The sequence below is a fragment of the Bombus huntii genome, chromosome 1 (assembly GCF_024542735.1).
Source record: "Bombus huntii isolate Logan2020A chromosome 1, iyBomHunt1.1, whole genome shotgun sequence".
Taxonomy (NCBI): Eukaryota; Metazoa; Arthropoda; class Insecta; order Hymenoptera; family Apidae; genus Bombus; species Bombus huntii.
Window position 1 is genome coordinate 23,913,330 of NC_066238.1, and position 26,455 is coordinate 23,939,784.

Consider the following 26,455-nt stretch of genomic DNA (forward strand, 5'->3'; position numbering starts at 1 on the left):
AAATAATAGAACTTAGAAGTAGTTGTTGCGATAAGATCTGATTATGTTTGCCCGAGATTTGCGACAGTGGGCTTGAGCTCGAGGTGACACAATTGGTCACCGAACGTAGCCACGGTCACGGGATGAACGTTTTTACTTAACAGAAGAAGTACCAATATCGAAGGACACACGCTGTATTAACAAACAATCCCCGGGCAGGAGCAATGACGGCTCTACGCGGGTCTGCCTAGTAACGACGCCTGGAATTTTGTCGATATCCAATTTGTCGGTCAATATGCAATTGACAAATGCGATCGTATCAGTCTTTTATTCTTGTAATCACCTTGGGGAGTTTGCACGCATCGTCTTGTCAATCAGTCAGAAAGATACCGTGCGTCACAGCTAACGTCACTTTGTGTTTCAAAATATATTCTATTGTACAAAGAGCTTTCCCGTTGACCGTGGATTCGTTATTGAACCTAAGAACATTGTCTTTAACATCAAGAGTGTCTAATCACCACGTTTGATTGTCAAACTCTGTTAAATCAACATTTGTACATATAATTGTAAATATGATCTCCATTGAACAACTACGATGGCTTGTCCTAATGAAGATACGCTACGCGCCCCTAAATCTAACGCCAACCCGACAAACCCGACATATAAAGGGTGGATGGTAACTGGTGGTACAAGCGGAAGGGGGGTGATTCTACGCCAAAAAAGAAGTCGAAAATATAGAATAAAAATTTTTCGTTTGAGACTGTTTTCGAGAAAATCGTCTTTGAATTTTCGTTCGGTACGCGTGCATTTTATCACGTCTCGTTATAACGGATCTCACTATAGATCATTGTCTCGATGGAAAAATTAAAAAAAAAGTTAAATAAAAATTTTTATTCTATATTTTCCGCTTGTACCAACAGTTACCAACCACCCTGTATATTCTAAATTCTGTAAATTCTTCGTAGAATATTTTTTATTGGAATTTGTATTATTGACGTGAATAAAGAAGACCATAATTTCTATGATTGTTAGAATTACAGTGAATCATTATTTTTTATTTTAATTTATTTTAATTTTCTAATTAATTATTTCTAATCTCATATGTTTGAAATATTATCTATCATTGTTTCTAATGATCGAAAGTTGAATATTTGTACATGTAATGAACATCTAATAACTAATCGTAGGTTTACATACGTTACATAAGTTTTGTTTTAAAGTAATAATTATAACATTTAGTATTTTTCATAAACTTATCAGCAATTAAACGTTTCTTTGAAACTATACATTCTGCTTTGTAGAAAATAAAGATATATATAGTAACTTATGTTAGCATTCGTCTTTTCCTCAAATTTTCTCGATATTAGTACACCAAAAATAATTTCCTGTATCTATGTTGATTCGTTCTAATAAATTTAGTTCAGCTTTTTTCAATTTGTTTCGTGCAATTAAAAATGGACTTGATTGATAAGATTTATTTTATACAAATCCTTTGATTTTTCCAGGTACCAAAATAGGCCAGAATCGAACGATGCTCCCTGCAGAATCATACCGGATAGACCTTGCCCGCCGAGCAAGTATAGGACACCTTCTGGTGCCTGTAACAATATACGACATCCTGTTTGGGGTGCTCGTGGTGCACCCTTCTTGAAATTACTGCCACCGGTATATGCTGATGGTAAGTAATTATGTTCATGAATAATACATATACCGAAGCGTGAATAAAATAGTTCAAATCGGATATCAAAAAAAATACGAACGCTACATGAACGTTTAACTTGAAGAATGAGGAAAAAGAACAGTAAAAATATATTATTTGCACAGCTATCATCTTTTGCAAATTAATCTGACCAAGCACGTTTAGATACTTTCATACAACTATCGTTATTTATTTTACATTATATTAGTTAGCTTTATAATTAGTTGTTTATAGGTCTATCTATCATTATAATAAGCTGCTAAGACCTCGTTCACATTAGGTAATTTTTGGTCGAGCGATTCAATCGACGACCTTAAGTTGTGCAAATTCACCAATGTTAAACACAATGTTAAACACAATGGCAAACACAATGTTAAACAAATCGAAATGACTTAGAGTTGTCCAACTGAAAATAGCACGTTCTTCTATTTTTGGATGAACGACTTGATCATTTCAATTTAATCGCCTAATGTGAACACGACTTAAGGATCCAGTTGAAAACACACGTTGAGTTTTATAATTCCTGCAAAGGATTCGTTTGTTTCAGAAATTTTAGCGATTGAAATATTTGATTGTAATTTGTTAAGTTTTCTCTTATAGAAGTGGAATTAATGTCGATGCGTGTGGTTTACATACGCAATGTAGAATAGAATGATAAAATGATGATGATATTTATTACATAAAACAAAACAATCTCCCTATAGACTCCTATTTTATATAATTTTATTTATTTAATTTCATAATTAAATTTTTTCTTGAAAATATGCATATCGATAAATGGAGATTCGTTCATTTTCTTCGCATTTCATAAAGTATAGCGTTCCTTTTGTTTTTCTTAAATTTTCTAATCGATACTTTGGAATGTTCAAGCTGTAGCATAATTTTAAACTCGCATAAAATGTACGATGAATGAGATTGAAATGTCAATTTTGTATTTTTTGTTGTATTCGGTATGCGTAATCATACTAGAAGAATCTTACACCAAATTTATCAACTGCTACGCTAACAAATTAATTAGGTGCGTTAATTAATAATGACATCCGATATTTATAATTAGACTGTAGGAAAAAAACTAGTAAAATAAATCTTCTTTACTACGAATTTATCAAAAAACCTCTATTTTGATATAAGAAGATGTTTACGTGAAATTATATAGCTTGTGTTTTTTTATTTATTTTTTTGTTTTTTTTGACAGATATGTAGTAAAAAAAAAGTTTCGTATACAATACTATAATCGAAGCTATTAAAATAGAGAGAAGTATTCTAAGTGACTTTGAGAAATCTAGTCTATATGTAAATACGAGAGAAATTATAATTTATTATTGATATTTTATATCACAGAAGATATCACAAAAATTATGCGTAGAAAGTTTTAAATGTCAATAGTTACGTAACTATTAAATAGTTTTCAAAAATTTGTTAATGATCGCCCTGTGTAATTTACTTACATTATGCGTCACAAAAATGATTAAAGACAGGATATTATTAAAGTTAGATAATAATTTCTAATAAGATATAAACTTATTTAAATAAGATATACGTTAAAGACAGATAATAATTTCCAGTTAATTAATTTGTATATTTTCTAATGATTTTAATGACCGGAAAATGAATTACAAACTCAAACTTATAAACCCAAAATTTAGTTTGTCCTGTCTTGTTGTACTTACAAAAGAAATACGATCGTAAGACATTATAGTTCGTTTCAAGCATTCTTTTTCTTCATCTAACATTTTTTTCTAATTACAATCAAAAAAATATAGGAAATATATTTTTACACTGAAATATGAATTATATGTACTATCTTGCATATCTTACTGTCTATAAACTACGAATCACTTAGCACATTTATTGTTAGTACAGGCTTAAGTAGCTTAAATTAGTGGTGTTAACCAGGTCATCCTGTAACCAAAAATTTCTCTAATTGAACCTCTCAAAAGTCAAAATCACCAATTAGGCAATATTTTTTGTAAATTTCTTAATATTTTTTCTAGCTGTCTTTTCACTTGTCACAAAGAGATAGCATAGATAACAATAGATGGAAAGGAAAGTTTGTGAAAATATTTAAATATCTTTTTCGCGTTTCTCTACTTTTTAATTGATCGAATTAGTAAAAGAATGTATATCAAAGAAAGATCAGTTTCAATTACATCAACCAACCAAAGCAGATGTTAATCCTTACAAACGTAAATGCGATATAATTTATTTGTAACAAAGATTACTAATAAGAGGTCTCTAAATAAAGAAATTATATCCAGACGACTCTTCTCCGACTTTTTACTAACAACATCTGCAACAAACGTCTTGTAACTTCCATACACACTCTTATATTGGTTCCAAATTTTACCAATACGATCACGACAATCGTGTCTCATTACAGTGCTGATACAATTTTTAAAACATTTTACGTAACAGGAGAAACGCGTGTATTATAAGAAAAGTCTAAATTGTTATATATCGAAGATTTTGTTACAAGTGTATCTCACTGCAATTAGCGTGTAATTAGTGTCCCGTAATTTATGGGCGAGAGCGTACGTGCAAAGATTCTTCGAGAGTGTTCGGTTCTCGACGATCGTCCCCAGATCCGTCACAACCACTTTCCGTATCGCGAATGGAAAGTGAAAATTGGAACGAGCTAGACGTACGAGCTAGACCTACGAACTGAGAGATCCATTTCGACGAGCGTTGGCATGCTCGCGAGGATTAGAAACGGCGAATTAGCATGCCAGAGGGAGCGGCGAGCCAACGAAATAGAGAGTCCCTCGTCGAGTATCGATTGCGCCATCGTCCGCGCGAATAATAAGCGATTCCACCTGCGATCACCGTCCTCTTCGACTTATTACGCGTTCACCGACAAAGCGGAACAATTCCGATCAGGAATTTTTCTACGCGAGGGAAACACGCGATCGAACGCTTCTTCCTGCATATTCTCTCGGTATGGTTTATATACAGAAGCTCGCAGAAATATTCCAACACTTGCCACAGAGAATGTTTATTAGTATATTATGTGTTTTATATGAAACTTTTTGAAATTCCATTGACACTGTAACAAGACACTGTATAAGACTTCTATTGCAAACAGAAGCTAAAGATGGTCTCGTTAAATACAGCTTACTAACATAGTCGATAGCTGATATGTAATTGACAGCGAGTAATCGAATAATTTGCTTATTTTTGCGAAGCGTATGCTTGTAATGAATATCTTGCAATTTCCAAATAGGTTTTCAGATTCGTTTCAAATTTTAGCAATGTAAGTACGATAGTCGTGTTTCATTGCAGTGCTAATGAGATCTCGAAGAATTTCGTATAACACGTATAAATCATTTATATTGTACAATTATGAAAATTTATGAAAATTTATGGAAATTTTCTGTAGCAAGTATTCAAATATTTTTGTCGGCCACTGTAACCGCTTCGTTCGATTTGTCAGTTGAAACGATGTTGCAAAATGTGGTTTTTTAGAGAAATTCATTGGTACTGACGTTGATTGGAAGATATTATTGGCAAATTGTGAAAGCTGATTGAAAAATAAAATATACACTGTTGAAAACAGTTTAATTAAAGGTTTATATTAAAATTCAATTAATTTCTCACAGTATAATGTAAGAGAATAAAATACCCGTAATTTTGAACCGATATTATTCTATTTTTTGTTTAAGTTAGTATTTTGAGAATGACTTAAAAGTTGTACACAGCTATGTATTAATCACGTTGCAAGTATATAGTAACCATTTGCTAAAAACACGTATAATATATGTTCTTCACAACCGCAAAATTATATTTTTTCCCATTAATTTCAATGATGTAAAATGATTATTTATGTGCGTATTGCTATTTCGATCCGAATATGAATAACATTTTCAGTTTTAAAAGTGATATAGCTTGAGAATGCAGAAGTTTTTGAACTTACGAAGCGTAGGAAATAAATGTTACTATCTTCAGCCTTTTACTAATAGTTAGACAAACAAAGATGTTTGATTTGTATTGCATCTTACTGATTCTTCGGTATGTTTGAACTTCTATTCGGACTTAGCATGACTACGTTAATCTTACTTTTTATGTACCTGCATATTTGTATGAACTTAAATAGTATCTCATTGTTTAGTTATTTTTCTAATCAAAATCTTCGTGAAATATTTTTGAACCCGTAATAACCGCGAAAAAAGAAAATAGAAAATTAGTAACTGCGTTTTATCATCTCGAAAAAAAATATATATTTAATACGAAATTCAGTCCTTTCTCTTGGTTTTTGATATCTTGCTGTGGTACGTAACACTTTCTTACTACCTTCTTTCTAATTTTAAGTTTAACGTTCTATGATGAAAAATTGACGGCATTTTCGAAAGTTTATTAGTTACATAATGTTTGAATAATGACATTTTAGCAAAATATACTTCCATATAACCGATTTCTTTTTCACTTTACTATAGTTTACTGCAAGTATAGAATGATACGTAAGATGTGGAATTGAATGGTTCCAGAGTAAAGTAAAAGAAGAAATTCTTGCGAAAGCGAAGAACCGTAGAAGGAATTAAATTATAATTGAGAATTGAATTGCTCATAATAATTAGATCCTGATCTAAATTCTCGTATATAACGATTTACCACCTAATAATATCTATGAATTCGCGATTCACAATTTCTGACTTATAAACTGTTCATTCGTAATTTTATAATTTCACGTCAAATTATATAGAAAAATAAAGTGTAACTTGTAGAATTTTTCGCAAACTTTCATTTGCTTTATTACCGAATTAAATAAAATTACCAAATATCGACTTAAGATACGTAACTTCCGATTTATAAAATTTTACTAATAATATTAGCCAACGTTTATACATTTCTGAAACATGAACATAAAGTGCATGGAGTGCAGAAACGTATAAAATATGCAAGGCATAAAAATTACAACGTATATCAAATTATAATGTGTACGTGGATAAAACAAGTCCCTGGTCAACGACAGGTCCTATTTCTTTAACTGTATTCATAAATATGTGAATTATGTATTACGTAGCTATTTATCGTAAAGTAATAAGACATAATAAGATATAAAACTAGGGGTCGCTGAACGTTTGACAGCTAGGGATGCGGAAGAAAAGCGAAACTACGGATAAAAATTGAATAGAAAGTTACAGTCGCATCAATGAGCGTACACGAATAATTCTGCATTATGAATAATTCTCGTACGAAAGGCATTTTCTACGTTGTTAGATTAGATACGCGATCATTATTAACGTAACCTAACACAATTCGCAAAAGCTTCGCGATCGATGTTCACTTCCTCTGGTTCTAGAAATATATCCGCAAACTTTTCGTAACAGTTCGCACACAATATGCAGTCTCCCCATGTACCATCTCAATACGGTTCTAAGAATGATTCGTTACATCCAGCTTTTTCTTTGTACTTTCTTCTTTGATCTCTTCTTTTTTGTTTTAAAATTAATCGCAACCAAGATTAAGATTTCATTTCGAAAAAGGTTTTTTAAAAATAAATTGTAAATTCTCTGTTCGTGTCAGTCTAACTTACATCGAAAATATTCTATTTTTAAAGTAAATTTATGTCTAAACGATAATTTACTTTTAAAATCAGTTTATATTATGTGTATTGTAATAGTATAAAATCACATTAAATTGCGATTCATTCTACTGGATATTATTTTCTAAAATCACATTAACGTGTCAAACAATTCCTCAGCAGTTTGTGGCAATATAGTGCAGAGAAATTATTAACTAAAGTTTATTCGTATTATATTAATAATATATAATAACTTCAATACTTTAGAAAATATTTTGTTTGTTGAAAATTATTTTCGAAATGTTCGTTATCGTCTATTAAATATAGCACATTTTAATGTAGTATATAGTACATTTATCGTAGCATAGTATAGTAGCAGTAGTATAGTATATTTTATTTATCATATAGTACATTTTAATTAGTAACTTCATCTTCTGCTTCAACGCCATAAATAAATAAGAAACGCGCTAGGAAACGTTAGAGTGACTACTAAAAATTATTTCTAGAAAAACAAATTAATTTGCATTGCGACTAATGCGATTGTCAGTTTATTCGACGATTAAATCTCAAAAAGCGTTAATTAAAACCTGGATAATGAAACTCATCGGAAGTGTGATTTTGGACGCGGCAAGGGAAGGCGCAAGACAGTTGGCGCCTGTGTCCAGGGAAAAAAAAGATGCAAACGAAAATATGAAAGTGAAAAGAGCGAAGAAAGTGACTCGGGTGCTCTGGCCAGTGGTTCCCCGCGCTTACCTTTCAACAGCGTTGACCCAAAATACCTCTGATCGCCATCGAAGAGTACATGCTTCCACGTATTTTCGTCGCGTCGATTTAATCGAAAGTCTCTCATGTAGCTAAACTGTCGGTGTTGACCAGAATAGCAATCGGCTCAAGAATTTGTACAACGTAACACGTTCGATTGAATGAGTTAAAATGATGGACTCATCAAACGAGATGTTCGATACTTGTCAGAACGAGGAATTTGCTTACCCGAGTGCACTAGTGTATGCAGTGAAATCTAACAATAAATAGGTGTGCACCTTATTCTAAGAATTAATCTATCGTCCTAACTTAATATAGAACTTAACGTGTCCTTTCCTTTAAATTTGGATGTACTAACATTTGTCATTGTTTTAGCTTTGCCTATATTTTCTTTTCGTATATATTAAATTTTGATATATTAAAGCCTATAATTGTTAACAAGTCGATCCAAAAGGATTATTACCAGATTATAGTTTATGAAAAAATTGCCTAAGAAGAATGTGTTAATCTCCGAACAAAAGATGGTAACTGTTGAGGACGATTAGGAGAAGAAAAAGTTATTGTTTGTTACTAAATATACACCAAGTATACATGTATAGCTCGATTTAAAAAGAAATACGACAGTCATCTTAAAATTGTTGATAAGTTTCCAGCTCCTAGTAAAAAATCATCATGCCTCGCATTATACATTGTTCGAATCATATACATACATAATCTTTTCTAACGAAATTCTTGCCTATCTTTTACTCTTTTGACGTTATGGCTTGTTTCAGCGAAGGAAAAAGACACGTAAAAATTATTTTTGGTGACTATTGGCAAAACGGAAGCTACCTCCGACTTTGATCATTTTTTGATCTCGACCATATATCGGATAATATTTAATGGAATATAAACTTTAGGAGTAATATTATAGGACGTAAATTTTATTCTATCGAATATTTTATTATTAAAAAAAATAAGAAAGAGAACAAAAATGATATTTGTACAGGGTGAGTAAATATTCTTAATTTTCTTAATTTTTTGATAATAACATATTCCATAGAATAAACTTTATGTTCCATTCAATGTGATTCTTGAAACTTGTATTCCGCGCAATGGTATTCCTAAAACTAGTACATACATATTTTATACAATAACTGCTCTTAAAATCATGGGCTGCTTCAATTGCTAGGAACACCCTGTATATGCATCGTAGTTAAATGCATTTACAAGTAAACCAAGTTTCGTCTCACACATTTACGAGAATATTTAAATGCCGCTGTTTCCCATGCTTGTCTCCACACACGCATATGAATCAACCTAATTAGGGGCAAGGACAGGTCTTATTGAAATACTTTTCGAACTCTGTTCACCCGTTTCCCATCGTTAGACGAATATTCGTAGCAATCGGCAGATTGATTAAACACGTCGATTCAACGTCATCATCGTGTCACCATAAATCCTGTCAGTACAAGCGTATCGATAGACATATCGAACCGTAAAAAGACGACTGTAACCGCGTAAGACACGTGTGTCTCATTGTCAGCCTACTTTAAAGTCGAGATTCATCGAGTACGGATAGCCATTCGTAACCATGACACAGAATTTCGACACACGTTGCACATTTCGAGGATTGTTAGGACCTCCTTTCCTACTGCTTCACATCGTCATTAAGGCGAATCTGAGTCATTCTATGCAACCAGAAATTCAGAGAATTTTCTGCCAGCTTCAATGGAATCGACGATTTTGGGTTAGGAAAGTAATATCGATTTTAACGATTATGTAAGTGAGTCAACTGTATTTTATTTAGATCACAATTATTATTAACATAATATACAGGGTGGTTGGTAACTGGTGGTACAAGCGGAAAGGGGGCGATTCTACGCGAAAAAAGAAGTCGAAAATATAGAATAAAAATTTTTTTTTTAATTTTTCCATCGAGACAACGATCTACAGTGAGATCCGTTATAACGTACCGCACGCGTACCGAACGAAAATTCAAAGTCGATTTTCTCGAAAACAAAGCCTCAAACGAAAAATTTTTATTCTATATTGTCGACTTTTTTTCGCGTAGAATCACCCCCTTTCCGCTTGTACCACCAGTTACCAACCACCCTGTATATTCTTGCGTATTACGTGCACTGTGTGCTACTTTTGCACCTTACCTAATATCTATTATTTTCTATGATTGTACCATCGCTTCCTTGTACCATTTTCATAAAAAAAAGCTGATTCTGATATTAAACAATGGTATACGATGTTCGATTTCAACTAATTTTTTTATATTTCATCTATTTAAATAATTCTGTATTGACCGAAACTAATGATAGTCTGATAGTGCCATGTTTAGAGAATAGAGGGGATGAGAAAGAAATTCAAGTATGTACTCTTTTTAGATTCATATAATTGAAACAAAAACAGACTTTGTCGCGTTTCATGCCCAACTACCAAAATTGATCGATGTACATTGATTTTTAAGTTTAGACGAAGATCGATTGCTTTATGAATACAAAAAATCATACTTACAAAATAATTTTATTTTAAACTGTGGTGCATGATCCATCTAAGACCGGTTTTCTTGGTACGGTCAAAAACCGACATTACTTCCCCACCAATCTAATAATATATGGCAAGAAGACGATTCGAGGATTCTTCAGAAGTGAAAGGATTGACAAGTATCGTGAATTTCTGAATCAGGAATTTTTTATTGAAATATTTATGTCATATGAGAATATGATTTAGAACACGTAATGTATACATGAGGTTATCAAGTTAGCAAATTGCATAATTAAATACAACAGTATAGGAAATTATTATAAAAAAAGATAAATCTTCCTACGTGCAGAAATAAATGGCATATTTTGTTAATGGAATAATAAATCCGCTCGTTTTTTGATCATTAGTTACATTCATTAGTCCGAAGAAATATTGCAAGAATTGTTACTTATGCTGACACATCCGAAATGGACAAATATTCAAAAAGGAACGTCAAAGAATCTCAAACAGTTTGTATAATTCGGTTTTCTCGTGTTTAAACAGCACGAAAATTATAAACAAAATTACATATAATGCTATATATTATACGTTTATCTAGATATTACGCGAGTGAATTCAGAAGATGTAAGATGTAAGATGGAGAGATGTAGAACTTTCTATTTTCAGACCTGCGTATTTTTAAAGAAATTCCGATAAATAAAAGAAAGGATTATCTTTGAACGTGGTAGATACACAAGTCGCATCGATAATACGGATGGACTGTAATGATATGAAAAAGTATTTATAGATCCGTATAAAAATTTTAAATTTTAAACATTTTTCAAAAAATACCGAAAAAAATGTTCGATTCGGAATGTAATGTATCGAAACGCTTAAGCAGTAACATCTTAACTTCAGTGCTATTATGGAAGATTAATTCATTCAAAAAGAATGACATTAATACTAAATAACAGTATTTTCTATCATTTCATATACATCAGTTCGTACACGTGTAATCAGTTTGTCGAATTACATATACATTAACGTGTTTCTAGAATTATTTAAGAAAATTATCGTTGAAAAATATTACTGTTATAAATTGCGTTAAGTACTAAGTACCATATTGCATTACTTTTGTTGCTACATAATTTTATTCAACATTGAACAATCGACATCAGCTCAAAGTCTGGCACCTCATAAAATAATGTAAAGTAACTTTCTACTTTGAATGAATACTATTCTGCTTCTTAATATAGTATACCTGATCTTACTTGTTATTAAAGATAGCGAAATTTACTACAACTTTCTAGACCAATGCTTATGTTTGACAAATCAAATAAATCTTATTAGAAATCGAAAGCTTTCTGTCAGCATCATATAAGATTACTATGCCTATATAATTCAAGCAAATTCCGTCTTTATTTACGAAAATAATTTCCAATTTTGCAATGTTAAGTATAACGTAAAATATAACAATATTTGTATATACATATAATAAGAAATATATATATATATAATAAGTAATTTTTATATTAAAATAAATTCAATTTAATAAGGTTGATTTAATTAAATTTTATCCGAAATTGTTATTCAACACTATTCTTATACTTTTTTGAAAATAAAATATTACATTTAGCTGAATTAAAGAAACTATCGTTCGTTTAAACTTGCTAATTAGAAAAGAAGAAAATCAAAACTTTTGTCGAGTATCTAATAAGAAAAATAAGAAAGCAAATGTGAAAATAAATAATACAATACAGTATGTACAATAAGTTGCGATAACTGGCGTAAAAAGTATTTGAATTTTTCTAATACGAAAAAATTAATCAATATATATCGTAATATCAAAACCTAACATTCTACGTATACATACATGCACACATGTGCCTATATATATCTTCTAAAAATATATTTTCTACCTTCAAGCATCAACATTTGAAAAAATCAAACTTGCTACTTTTATATATAATTTATTACGCCATTTATCATAGCACGTTTAACACCGAAACGCAATTATCCCGTACTATTTTTAGGTTACAACTACGTACGCTAAATGATTCTCCATTATTCATTGTCGAAAATACTAAAGGCAAAATTACCATCATTTGACACAATTTGTCGCGTTAAAGAGTATAAATTCTTGTACCCGGAGCAACCGTAACTCATCAATTTTCCGTGTAATATGACCAAGAATAATAAACTGTATTGGGTAACGTTTAATTTAACGCAGATATTGCCGATCACAGTCTGCGCTGGCCAACCATTTAATCTGATTTACGTCGCACACCCCCGTGAAGTAAGAGTGGAAACCGCGGCCATAATAAACTCCGTAGAGAGGAAATTATCTTTCGTTTGTGTGATAATATACTATAATACAATGTAGAAAACACGTCTACCATCTTGTCGCAAGGCTTGTTTCGACAACTCATAATTGATGCGCTTGTTATTTAAAAAATAGTATGCCACGACGTTTGCGAAAGATGTCAGAGACACTCATTTTCTTATTTTATTTACCATATAAAAGACCTATTGTAAATTGCTAATAAAATTCATATAGCGTGAAAATATACCAGCAGATTTATCGTAACGTCCCTTACAACTCCGTTCTTATTTAGAAAGCTATTTAAAAAATAAATATTTAAGATTTTAAAAATTTGACAAATTCCACAATTGACTGATAAATAACTTTGTAAAAATAAGTTTTAAGAAATAAAGTAATAATATTGTTATACATATCATAACTATTATAACCAGATTGCGGATGTTTAAACAAATTCGTATCTTTATGAATATAACTAGAGAAACAGCCCACTATACACTATACTTTACATATATAGTCTTATATATTGGCATATTGCGCACATCCAGCAATTTTTACTGTTTAAATTTCCTATGAAACCATTCGCTTAACACGTTGACTGCCACGCGTGTTTTCAAAGAAAGCAGTACCAAGCGTTCTCTGCCAGGTGCTCCCATCGATATTTTAGTAATGCGAATCGCTCAAACGGTGGTCTCAAGAATGATCTTTCGTTTCGTTTGTTCGCAACGTTAAAACCACTAGCTGTTGTCGAATATAACGAAGGAAAGTGTGGTATAGATTATTCCGACCAAATGGTTTCTTATGCCACCACGGTTAGAAAAGGAATCAAATGGTACAGAAAACTTGGCATTCGATTCTTTCTGGGAATTTCTGTTGTAAACGCTTTGACGGTTTACAGAATTGCAACAAGGAAAAATATAAATATTAGAATATTTAGACAATTATTAGTTGCAAAATTATTAGGATTGTGTGAAAATACAAAAAATCCTTGTCTTCGACGGAGTCGGCATAATATCGCCGTTCGGAAAAACGATTTCGGAAGAAGCATTAGACGCGCATGGAAACTATGTTATGCAAATAAAAGACGTCGAATGGACCGAACAAAGGCATAAAAGAATTTGAAGAAAACAACAACTTATTGTCCAAATTGTCCCGACCAACCTCGGCTATGTATAGAATGCTTTAAAGTTTTACATTCTAAATAACTTTTTTAATAAACCATTTTCGTATTTTTATTTTATAACAATTCAACTATTCTTACAATTAATTGTTAATTAACAATTTATTATTATGGAATATCTTTCCAAATACCTACGACGATCCTTCGCAAGTAGTCAAATAAGCGATACCCGAATACGGGTGTCGTAGCGGTCAACGTGTTAAACGGATTATCTATGTAATAATTCCCTTTTAATCGCCTTTTCTACGATACGCAGGAATTACGTTGGATCTATTCTTCTCCTGGACTATTTAATATTATTATTATTATTATTATATTACCATATTATTGCTGTATATAACATACGTATGTTATTTATATTAATATTACACATATATTTCATAAATATGAAATTATAAAATATATAATTCAGAATATAATAATATAAAATTCGAAAACAAGATGAATTAGTGTAGAACTAGGAATTTGATATAAATATATATTTACAGCGTAATTAAGTTGAAATTGTGAATATGTACATTTCTGTTGATAAATACCAAGGCGCTTATGAAAAACGAAGTAATGGTAAAAAATCGAAAACAATCGTTGGAAGCTTATCTTTACCCAAATATATACATATATTTGGTACCTTATTCAAAAAATCGACTAAACATCAAATTTGCGTCTCACCATCAAACTTAAACGTAACTACTGTCTGTTATCAGGTGTCGCTAGTCCGCGGCAGTCAGTCGGAAACCACGTGCTCCCAACTCCTACGAAAGCAGTATCAATGCTGATTAACCATCTGCGCCTCACCTCAGAAGCTCACGAGGGTTTAACGAGTCTGTCTGGTGTATGGTCAGAACTAATACTCCAAGACATCGCATCTACAGTACACCCATCTAACAAGCAAACTATCTGTTGCTCTGGAACGGCGAGACACCCGGAATGTTACGAAATCCGCGACGAACAAGGCAAATGCATAGAATATTGGCGCTCTGTACCAAGTCTGACCGTGCACAAATGTAACTTCGAAACCAGAGAACAGATGAATGGAGCATCGGCGTACTTAGATGGTTCCCACATTTATGGACCAACAGACGAACAATTACATCGGCTCAGAACGTACAATGAAGGGAAAGTGGACGTTTCTCACTGCGAAATATGTAATAATACAGAAGATAAGGCTTTAGGGATGATATACGCTGCTCTTTTGAACGAACATAATCGAATAGCAGATGAATTGGCCAAGGCCAATGAGCATTGGGACGATACGAAATTATTCCTGGAAGCTCGTCGAGTGGTCGTCGCACAGATTCAACATGTCACTTTGAACGAATACATGCCGAGCATTCTCGGAGAAGGCGCTCGAACGGATCCAGAATTGATGCCTGTTGCGAGCGGATTCTACAATGGGTACTCGTCTTCGAACGTGGGAGGCACGTACGATGCGGTCGCGCTGGCGGCTCTCCGTGCTCTGACATCGCTGCGTAAACACGCTATGGACGATTCCACGTGCTTGGAAGACCACGTGATCGCGTCAGCCAATCGCGTGAGTCTGGATTTGAGTCAGTCCGCTTTCGAATCGCGCGTTGATGTAAACGCACGCTTCGTACACGTGGGTCGCGATCATGGCATTCCTGGATATGTCAAGTTTGTCGAGGATTGTTCTGGACGCAATGTCACGGTAGGTTTATACCAATTTAATTATACGTGAGTTTTATTTATAGGTTAAAATTTTTCACCTCATAATAACTTTATAAAATGTAAGTTTCGTGCACTGCATAATATGTCTGATAGTGACTGACCGTTTCTTATATTTTATTATGTTTTGTTCGTGTTGTTCAATCAGAATTAAATTATCGTGGTTAAAATGCAAATAATAAAATACATACATTATATCGCGAATAGGTATTATCCCAAAACTATTAGTTTATACGTATACATAGAGTTAGCGTTTTCTTTATATTTAATACGTCCTTAATAATCTATCTTTACAATTTTTCATTTTTCTGTAGCCTTAAAAAAGATTCTAAATGATGACAACATAAAATTGGCAGATTGGTCTAAGAATAGATTTTAGAACGTATTAAAATATAAATTTAGACTCATTTGTAATTATTCGTGTATAGATTTTTCGTTTCATTTTGAAATATATATGTTAAGAAGATTTGCTTTAACAAAGATTACAATCACTGGATCCTATGTATTCTAGATTCTAAAAGTTGAACTAGAGACTTATTGCCCATTACTAATCTGAATTTTACTTCTGTCTTTTATTTAAATTATTGTCGATCTGATATTACTTATATTTTTATGAAAATTTAGTTTAATAATGAAATTATAATTTATAAAATATGATGCTTATATCTATATCTTTTTTCAGCATAAAATTCTTAATTATTTCGTATTTTATATAATATGTGTTGTATAAAAATTTAATCCTTTTTGTATGTTACATTGAGTTTTTTTCTCATTGAGAGAATTACTTATAGAAAATGATAAACTTATCTGAAGAGACAATTATATTTAGATTTAATTAACATTTAATATTTTAAATATTTTATTTTAAACTTCAAAATAAGACAAAAGATACTATGAAAATGTGCGTTTTCTTTTTTTTTTTTGCAGCTCCAAAATTTCATGGATTTGGAACATTTTATGCACCCCACGCACGTGAAGCTATTGGAATCCATGTATTCACAGGTAGAAGACATCGACCTTCTTCTTGGTGGAATTTTAGAAATTCCCAGAAGGGGTGCAACAGTCGGCCCAACGTTCGAATGCCTTTTAAAGAGACAATTCATCAAAACTAGGAACTCTGATCGATTCTGGTATGAGAACGACATCCCGCCTTCCGGATTGACTGCAGCTCAATTGGCCGAAATTAGAAAAGTTTCTTTAGCTGGTATTCTCTGCGGCAACACGAAAATCGAGAGGATTCAGCCAAAAGCATTTATCCAGCAAGATCCATATTTAAATGCTAGAATTAATTGCGATCAACACAGTGTACTTGATATAGCTCCATGGAGAGAAGAACCTCTTCCAGAGCCTACCAAAGAAGTGGTAACTGGCAGCAGATCTGTGATTCCAGAATTTATTCCAGAACTCAGTCCTAGTTTGATAGCTGCAGCTGTGAAGAAAGCTGAGGCAGATCTAATCCGAAGAAAACAACTGGAGTACAATTCCTGGTTACAACAGAGAATAGCAGATCCTAAATCTCCAGCTGGGACGGCTGCCAGTTTCTCGAAAGCCAACAGAGATGCTCTTTTATTGGCCAACTCTTCGATTATGTACGAGTTAGCTACTAATGAAATTCTGAATAGTATTCATGGCTTGAGACGTAGGAAACGACAGATCTTCGATACTACAGACAACATCCTTGGTTTCCCTACTAATGACTTCTCTGATTTACTACAAAACGTTGATATCTCTGGATTCTTATCTCAAAAGAAGCCTACTAATCACGACGAGATCGAATGTCCTGTAGATGACAGTCCTTGCGATCCAACTAGTCCATATAGAACATTATCAGGTCACTGCAATAATTTACGTAATCCTAATCTTGGGAAATCGTTGACAACATTCGCGAGATTACTTCCTCCAGTCTACGAGGATGGAGTGTCAAAGCCTAGAAGCACATCTGTTACTGGAGTACCTTTACCAAATCCCAGAGTTATCTCTACAGTGATCCACCCTGATATATCCAATCTTCATAATCGATATACATTAATGGTCATGCAGTATGCCCAATTTTTGGACCACGATCTCACGATGACGCCGATTCACAAGGGTTTCGCTGAGTCTATACCAAGCTGTCGTTCGTGTGATTCTCCTCGTACGGTTCATCCTGAATGCAATCCCTTCCCAGTGCCTCCTGGTGATCATTATTATCCCACCGTGAACGTAACTTCCGGTGCGCGAATGTGTTTCCCGTTTATGAGATCTCTACCAGGTCAGCAGCACCTGGGACCTCGAGAACAGATCAATCAAAACACCGGTTTCTTAGATGCATCCGTGATCTACGGTGAAAATACTTGCATTTGTAATGTTCTGAGAGGTTTTAACGGCCGCATGAACATCACTCAGAGCCCACATAGAGGAAATAAGGACCTTTTGCCACAATCTCCCACGCATCCAGAGTGCAAAGCTAAATCGGGCTACTGTTTCATTGGTGGTGATGGTAGGGCATCTGAACAACCTGGATTGACTGTTATGCATACGATGTGGATACGAGAGCATAACAGAATCGTGGAAGGACTAAGACAGGTGAATCCTCATTGGGATGGTGAAAAACTCTTCCAGCATTCTCGTCGTATAATCAGCGCCATGTTGCAACATATTACGTATAACGAGTTTCTTCCGCGAATCCTCGGTTGGAATGCAGTCACTCTATATGGATTAAAGCTCCTACCTCAAGGCTATTACAAAGAATATTCACCTACATGCAATCCTAGCGTGCTTACTGAATTCGCTTCTGCTGCTTATAGAATTGGTCACTCGCTCTTGAGGCCTCATTTACCTAGGATGGATCGTAATTATCAAAATGTAGAACCTTCTATTTTATTGAGAGATGGGTTCTTTGATCCGGACATGCTGTATCAAAACGGTATGATGGATGAAATGACACGCGGATTGGTGGCCACTCCTATGGAAACCTTGGATCAATTTATAACCGGAGAAGTAACCAATCATTTATTTGAAATTCGTGGGATTCCGTATTCTGGAATCGATCTTGTTGCGCTGAATATTCAGCGTGCCAGGGATCATGGTATACCGTCGTACAATAACTATAGAGCTCTATGTAATCTGAAGAGAGCTACCACTTTCGAAGATTTGTCTAGGGAAATGGCACCAGAGGTTATAGCTCGGATGAAACGAATCTACACATCAGTAGATGACATCGATTTGTTCCCTGGCGGAATGAGCGAAAGACCTCTTCAAGGTGGACTCGTAGGACCCACGTTCGCTTGCATAATCGCGATACAGTTTAGGCAGTCGAGAAAGTGCGATCGATTTTGGTACGAAACCGACGACCCCAACATCCGATTCACTGAGCATCAACTCGCAGCAATTCGGAAAACTACGTTGTCTAAAGTTTTGTGTGAAAACATGGACGAGCATAACGAGATGCAACGAGCGGCATTTGATTTGCCAAGCAATTTCCTAAATCCACGAGTTCCTTGCGGTTCTATGCCACATATGGACCTGTCAGCTTGGAGAGAAACGAGGCACGGTTGTCAAATCGGAGGAAGAAACGTAGCTCTTGGAGAGTCTGGCTTCCCTACACCCTGTACTAGTTGCGTTTGCACAGCTGAAGGTGTACGTACCCTTTACTTTTTATTTTAATTTATTTAGAAAAATAACGTATCGTTAATGCTTGTACGTTTTATGAGAAGATGTTATATGTTATTTTAATTTTCCTCTTTTTTCTTTTCGTTTCAGACTCAATGCGCTTCTTTAAGGATTACCGACTGTAATCAGCTCCTACGTGAAGCTTCTCGAGAGGCGATTTTACACGACGACGTATGTACGGCACAGTGCGGCTTCGTCCTAGCAGCGACGGAAGCTACCTCGAGACTTCAGCAATTCACTACACCAACCAGCTTTCCCGGTTTCGTGCCACACAGAAACAGCCTAAGAAGCGCACCAACGCCGGTTTCGTTCAACGGTTTCAAGTTACCCGATCTCTCGCAATTCATCGGTTGAGCAAGAAAATGGTCTTCAAAAAGACTTCTCGTATAACTGGTCGCTTATTAACTATCACACGCAAGAGACACACTGTCTTCCTTCAAGAGACTGTACAACGACAGTGACGTTGGTTTTGTAACGAGCTGCGCTCATCGTTAATAATCGAACAATTTTCTCTGTACAGAAACGCGAATCAAGAATTACGCATGCCAGCTCGTACATTTCGATAAAAATCATCCGTGAAGAGAGTGCAGAAATAATATATTAAGATTCGCATATGTATTATATATACGACTAGAAACGTTTTAAACGAGACACTGTTTCATTTTGTAAGAAATATCTCTCATGTTTTTTTTTTTTACTTGTTATGTTTAGTAATATTATTTTGTAGATTATAAGAAGTATTTAATTTGCGCGAAAAATCGTATACTCGAGTAACAAAAGTGTAAAGAGGTCAGTACACGACGTGCCCTGTATAATAAAGCTGTCATTGGCAGTTGGAGGAAAAATTGTACAGTGATCTCGTAGTACATAATTGCAGTGTGAAGATAAAGAGGACTTTAATAAATTGTCACGGCACTTAATGAAATAGTGACATTCGTTAGATAAAAGGAATACACAAGTGAATATCTTAATGGGCGGATGAGTGATATGTGTATCAAAGGAGTTGCGCTGGTGTTTGACATAGCGAAATTGTTTTTATACTTGTATAGTAATTATAATGCGAAAATAACAAATGCGAACACAAAATTTAATTCTGAATGTCTTTCTTCTTGTCATTACACCTCTATCTAATTTTGTAGTATAATAGTGACATGTATAACGTTAATAAATGTTAATGTTTCTTTTTCTCTTTCTTCTTTATAATAAATAGTGAACGGCGTCCCACACTTCCATGACTTATTAGACTACAATGAAGGTTGGTCCGCTTTTTAGTCTTCTCGAGAATACCACAATTAATAGGCTGATTTGAGACGTTGATTATACAGATTTGATATTTACAAAACATATGGTAGGTACCAGCCAATTAAATACAATTCCAACACGAGTCATTATGAAAATTCGTTCTGTGTCGTTTCATTTACACACATCTATAAATGATGTGTTTGTTCCGTTTTTTTCTTTTTCTTCATTTAAAGTACTTTACACTATTTGTGAATCGTTAGATTTTTAACTGGCAGGAACTTCTTGTTTATTATTCAGCACAGCAGTATTCTCTTGTATTGCAGGCGTTTGTTCTATACATCGCCAAAGACCATATGTTTTGCCAACAGTTGTTTGCCATAATCTCAAGGTACCATCTTCTGAACCACTAGCATATAATTCACCATCTGGCGAGAAACGTACACAATGTACAGGACCAAAGTGGCCTTTGAATGATTCTGAAAATGATTTTAAATATTTGTAAATATATTAATATTAAAGAAATATGTATAGCTATTTGCTCATTTTGTAAACTTGCATATTACAATATTAACTTACCAATTTCTGTACCCGTAGCGTAATCAAACTTGTACATTTTTAAGTCTTCTCCTCCACATACAAAAATACTGCAATCTGGATGCAAACTAGCACTATTCATTTGTGTCGGCGCAGTGTACTCACGTAACTTGGTTAATCTGCACAAATAATTACAATTTTCCTCAAGTGCTATCAATAAGTAATGAAGAAACATGAATAAAAGATATACAATCTATTAAAATGTAAAATATACACTGGAAAGTACTTCCTAGTGGGCCAAGGTTAACTCGAAGGTTCTGTAGAAAATCCATGTTCAGGATATTAATGTGTCTGTACCAACAGGTGTACAAGCAGGTACATTACACACTAACCTTGAACTTGTTTTGCTGACTTCACTTATTTTATATTTTAAGATACGCTGTATGGGTTATGGTAAAACAGAAAGAAATGAACATACTCTCTGCTATTCCAAAAGGTGACTATGTTGGAGTGAGTTGTGGTAATAATGTTCCCATCTCTTGACACTTCCATAGAATTTGGAATTGCTGGAAAATCTAACCTTCTTACTTCTTGACCACTCTTTCTGTCCCAAACTCTCAATGTTTTGTCATCGCCACAGGTAATTAATGCAGTATCATTATTGAAAAACGTAACATGCCTGATACCACTTTTATGACCTGAGAACACCTGTTGATGTTACTGATTAAATAAAGCAGTACCAAATATTATATCTTTGTAAAATATAATTATAGATACATGATAATATGTACCTGTGGTGCTGCATCTGGTTTGTTAAGATCATAAATTCGCACGAGTTTCTCATTAGAACCTGTGCACAAATAATTAGAATCAATGCTGAAGTTGACAGATTTCACAATATGTTTGTGTTGAAATGAATGAATTTCTTCTCCTTTAATTGCATCCCAGACTTTAGCATTAAAATCCGCAGCTCCTGAAGCAGCTCTTGTAGCCCGAGGGTTTAATGCAACACCCCATACCGCTCCTTTATGTCCTTCAAATGTTCCAATCCAATCTCCAGTATCCCCTTGTCGTAACATAGGTTTGCCATCTAAAAATACATCAATTTGTTTGTCAGCATAATTTCCAACTAAGGAAGCACTATAATTTTAAAAATTCGTTCATTGTCTAACAAAATGGAGTAAATAAAGCAGATATTTAATTTAATGTACTTTAATAAAACAGATTAGTCAAAAACTTTCATCCAATTAGGATAACAACATACATGTATATGTACGTAAATACATTAGCGAAATACAGCGAAATTTAAGTAATTCATAAACCTGTTTCGATACTATAGAAAAAATTCATCAGGAAATCCATATCGTCGCAAATGTATAGTATCTAACCTCGAAACTCGTAACTTATAAAACCTTGGTTTTCAAAGAAACTGGGCCAAGGCGATCAAGAACTGAACGTTGTCGATCGCAGAGAAAAAGAAGATTGACCGATACGAATCAACAACGAGTTCCTTCTCGAGGCAGGAGATTAAAAAATTAATTACCTTTACACGCCGAAATCAGATAATATCCAGATTCAGTGATATCGGAGAATGCAAGATGCACCACGGGTCTAGTATGTCCACTACATGTCAGCGGAGTCTGTCTCAAATTCGCCATAGTGTGTAATTACAACCGCAAACGATGAGTCGTCCTCTTTTTTCGATGCACCAACACCCCTTAGGGTGCGAGGAAGAGATTTACTTGCAAATCTACTTCCACACTCCCTGTGAGCTTTCCACGATCCCTGAATCCAATTCCAACCGAACCGTCACCATCTACGTACGACGCGACACTGATCGTCGTGAATGTAGCAAGCGCACGAAACTGTAGGCCAAGTTCAGACAGGAAGAACGATATGGCGGCCTCGAGAACTTTTCAACTCGCTTCAACCAGTTTCGAGGACGAAACGTGAGAGTGTATTCCTGTTCTTCCTTTAACAGACATCCAGAAAATTGTCTTCTGTAGATCAGTTAACAAATATGGTAGCCAATCTGTGCGTGCATTATACGAATTTTCTAAGCAGCACATTATCTGTTTATTTATAATTTTTACGTATTTGAACAAAATACTTAAACATATGTAGATTATTCTGCTTAAATATTTTCTTAGAAGTTTTTGATGATGTACTAAATACATATGTATATTTAGAAATCTTTTCAAGCATCAACTATAAGAAATTAAAAGAATCAGAGATATAATTGTAATTTATTTACTATATAAAAAGTTCATCATAATTTAACACATAAATTTAATATATGAGTAAGTACATATTCGGTCAGTTTAATGTAATATATTAATAAATTCATATATGTATATATCTTATTATTATGATAGAAAAATTTTAATTTCAATGGCATTTCACGACAACGTCTAAAATAATACTTTTATATTATAAAATATATTTATCAATTTTTCAATATGAAACCATAATTTTTTACATATATAGAAAACTCGAAGCTTTATTACAATCCTTTTTTTTTTACAAATATAAAAATAAAAAGAGAAATGAAAGAATTAGATTGTTAAATTAAAGAAAATTTAAACATCTATACATGTATATGTATCGGATTTTAATTATTATCGAAGAGTAGTTTTATAAAATGTGTTGCCTACTTTTTCGTAATTTTTTATTGTATGTATAAAATATGTTTTATAGAGCGTCTGGATCGAACTTTACGTCCTTGATAGCTTCTGTTGCCTCTCTCTGAAATTCGTGGTTTGTTTTCGTAGTATCTATATCTATCTTTGTTTACCACGTGATTTCGTTGACGACCGTGAGTGGCTTCAACCGATCTCTTTCCCTTCGAATAACCTTAAAGCCTGTTCTGGGAAATGTAAACTTATGCATCGTGCAAAGACTGGCAAGCAGTAGAATATGTGAAACAATGCGATAAAAGTAGGTCGAGTTAGAGAAAAGAATGACGATTACGAACTGTGGATAATAGTTTATTGTAAGTACAATTGGTATTTAACCAATTATCACGACATATTACTTCTCTATTACTAACATTCAACAGATATAAATATAGTTCAGTGATTCTTTCAGTTTATTAATGAATGTAACTTATAATATTGCATACAAATTTTTCTGGAAACAGAATAAAATTAATATTAACGTCGAATGTGTTATAAGATACTGAGAGAAATTTATACGACAAACAATTAATTTAATATAGTTTTACAAGTAATTAATTTATTTATATAGGTTATGCTGTTTTCAAACGTGCAACAAAAATTGAATCACCGGCAAAACAATAGTTAAAATATATTTTATACTGAAATAAGACACATTTGTATTAACGATATGCTGATGTTACATTTGTCACATAAAAAATATATTATTTATATTTTATAAATATTAAAGAATTGGTTAATTTGAATATATATTTTTGAAATTAAATAAAACCGCCCTTACCACAAGCCGAAATAGCTCAGTTGGGAGAGCGTTAGACTGAAGATCTAGATGTCCCCGGTTCGATCCCGGGTTTCGGCAATTCTCTTTTTCTTTTGTCTATATTTCTTGTAAATATTTACGTCTTATGTTAATCTACATTCTATATTTAGCTAAGAGGTATATTTTGTATGTCTTTGGATGAATTAAATTGAACGTTCGTTGTTAGAAATATATTCATATACATTTGATTTAGAAGTATTAATATAAATTATATATTTTACTAGAATCTTATTTTTGTTTATAATTTTCCATACTCTTGTATACATGTGTTTTCTAAGATTAACCACCATTTTCACATATTTCCGTTGATTAACAAAAATTGTTAGTCATTAGTAGAAATGTCAATAAAATGTTTTAAACAAAAATTATTTAATTTTCGGTCTGATACACGTTTGAATATTAAAAATATCCAAAAAATTATTTTTTTAATAAAAAGTCAAGACCACCTTGAGTTTTTAAATGGCATCATATATTTTGGACTCCACAGAGTTGTAGCTAACGTCAAGACGTTACTACTATGACTTTTAGATGACCTTAAATTCAGAAATTTAGATCCGATTTACAGATACGATATGGAAAATTATCTTATTTCTATTGAAACATGTATTAGATATAAGACTAATACTGCAAAATTAATACATCATTACACGTTAGAATGAACTAATACTGTTGATCGAACTTAAATTTCTGAGTTCGATATCATCTCAAGGTGATCTCAGAATCATAATCAATCATGGCGATCTCAACTTTTTATCGAAAAAAATATTTTTGGAAATTTTTAATTTACAAACACGTAGCTGATCGAAAATTATTTAATTTTTGTGGAAAACATTCTTTTCAGAAATTGTCGGAAATACCGCTATCAGAAATACTTGAAAAGTGGTGGTTAAACTTACAGGATATACCTTGTTTATATTATTTGAAACATGCGTTTGAGATTGAAATAATACTGCAGTAAGTAATACTAAATGAATATACATATATAAATAATAATAAAATCATTGAAAGAACTAAAAACATTTATTATATATATTTTATCATGTACTTACATATATATTTAGATCTATATATTTTTGAATGAAATAAATATGTATAGTAATAATTACATTAGTGATTTTTTTACCATTTAATAAATAAGATTTCAATAACTTTCTAGCTATTTTAGGTAGTATTACAATTTTTTGCAAAATATTTAATATTTGTTTACATAGATAACGTAGATAAAAATATAAGCAACAATTTTTCAATAGTAACGGTAACAGGAAAAAAATGAAACTGTAAACTTAGTATAGTAGATGCATCGTATCTATAAAAAAATTGTTAATCTTTAGTAGAAATATCAACAAAAATCTATTATATTTACATTTATTGTTTCTAGCCAATATACTAACAATATAACTTTTATATAATATAACTATAATAATTTATTATAATATAACTTTTGGAATATTTAGAATTGGATTTTATTCCAGTCGTTAGTGAGTAATATCCATTTTCCATTTCGTCATTTCGTATAATGTTTTTTTTAAGTATTTATGACAGTGAAAAAATTTTTTTATGATAGTATTTACGTTAATACGTGGTCATGTTCATGGTTGAAATAATAACGTTCTTTGAAACTGATGGGCTACATATTTGGCTAATGCGTCTGACAGCGACGAATACTCTCATGCGAGTAAACACTAAACGACCCGGTTTTGGGACGAAAAACAATACAGATTGGAATTACCTTGCGTAAATAATACACGAAAAAACTGAATCATGGTTGGACGAGAATTTTCAGATAATATTTTATTGTTTTCGAATCGGTAAAAGAATTGATGGAAAGCTAATTTATCTTTTAAACTTATATTGGTATATACACTTATATATGTGGAATGTATAATAACATTGTGGCATTTTTTCAAAATACGTTTATGATTTTTGAAAATACTTTTT

At 32.9% G+C, this 26,455-nt stretch overlaps 2 protein-coding genes, 1 long non-coding RNA gene and 1 other non-coding gene across 4 annotated transcripts in view; 3 read left to right on the forward strand and 1 right to left on the reverse strand.

The window, feature by feature from the left end:
* Nucleotides 1–20,431, forward strand: part of LOC126866389 (uncharacterized) — a 73,195-nt gene extending 52,764 nt beyond the window's left edge. The window contains exons 4-7 of the mRNA XM_050619914.1: nucleotides 1,485–1,657; nucleotides 14,617–15,578; nucleotides 16,523–19,213; nucleotides 19,337–20,431. Of these exons, the coding sequence (XP_050475871.1) occupies nucleotides 1,485–1,657; nucleotides 14,617–15,578; nucleotides 16,523–19,213; nucleotides 19,337–19,600 (4,090 nt within the window). The 3' untranslated portion in view covers nucleotides 19,601–20,431. The remainder of the gene's footprint in view (nucleotides 1–1,484; nucleotides 1,658–14,616; nucleotides 15,579–16,522; nucleotides 19,214–19,336) is intronic.
* On the reverse strand, nucleotides 20,313–22,870 carry LOC126866680 (serine-threonine kinase receptor-associated protein). Its single transcript, XM_050620556.1, has 5 exons — nucleotides 22,566–22,870; nucleotides 21,814–22,112; nucleotides 21,501–21,730; nucleotides 21,065–21,201; nucleotides 20,313–20,964 (listed from the first exon to the last, which is right to left on the reverse strand). Exons 1-5 carry the CDS (start codon nucleotides 22,678–22,680, stop codon nucleotides 20,753–20,755), a joined length of 993 nt encoding a protein of 330 aa, XP_050476513.1. The 5' UTR covers nucleotides 22,681–22,870; the 3' UTR covers nucleotides 20,313–20,752.
* An 846-nt stretch (nucleotides 22,871–23,716) lies between these two features.
* On the forward strand, nucleotides 23,717–24,443 carry LOC126866947 (uncharacterized). The gene is made up of 2 exons (XR_007690101.1): nucleotides 23,717–24,014; nucleotides 24,269–24,443. It is a non-coding gene; the product is annotated as an uncharacterized LOC126866947 (long non-coding RNA).
* A 40-nt stretch (nucleotides 24,444–24,483) lies between these two features.
* Trnaf-gaa (transfer RNA phenylalanine (anticodon GAA)) lies at nucleotides 24,484–24,556 on the forward strand. The gene has a single exon. It is a non-coding gene; the product is annotated as a tRNA-Phe (tRNA).
* The last annotated feature ends 1,899 nt before the right edge of the window (nucleotides 24,557–26,455 follow it).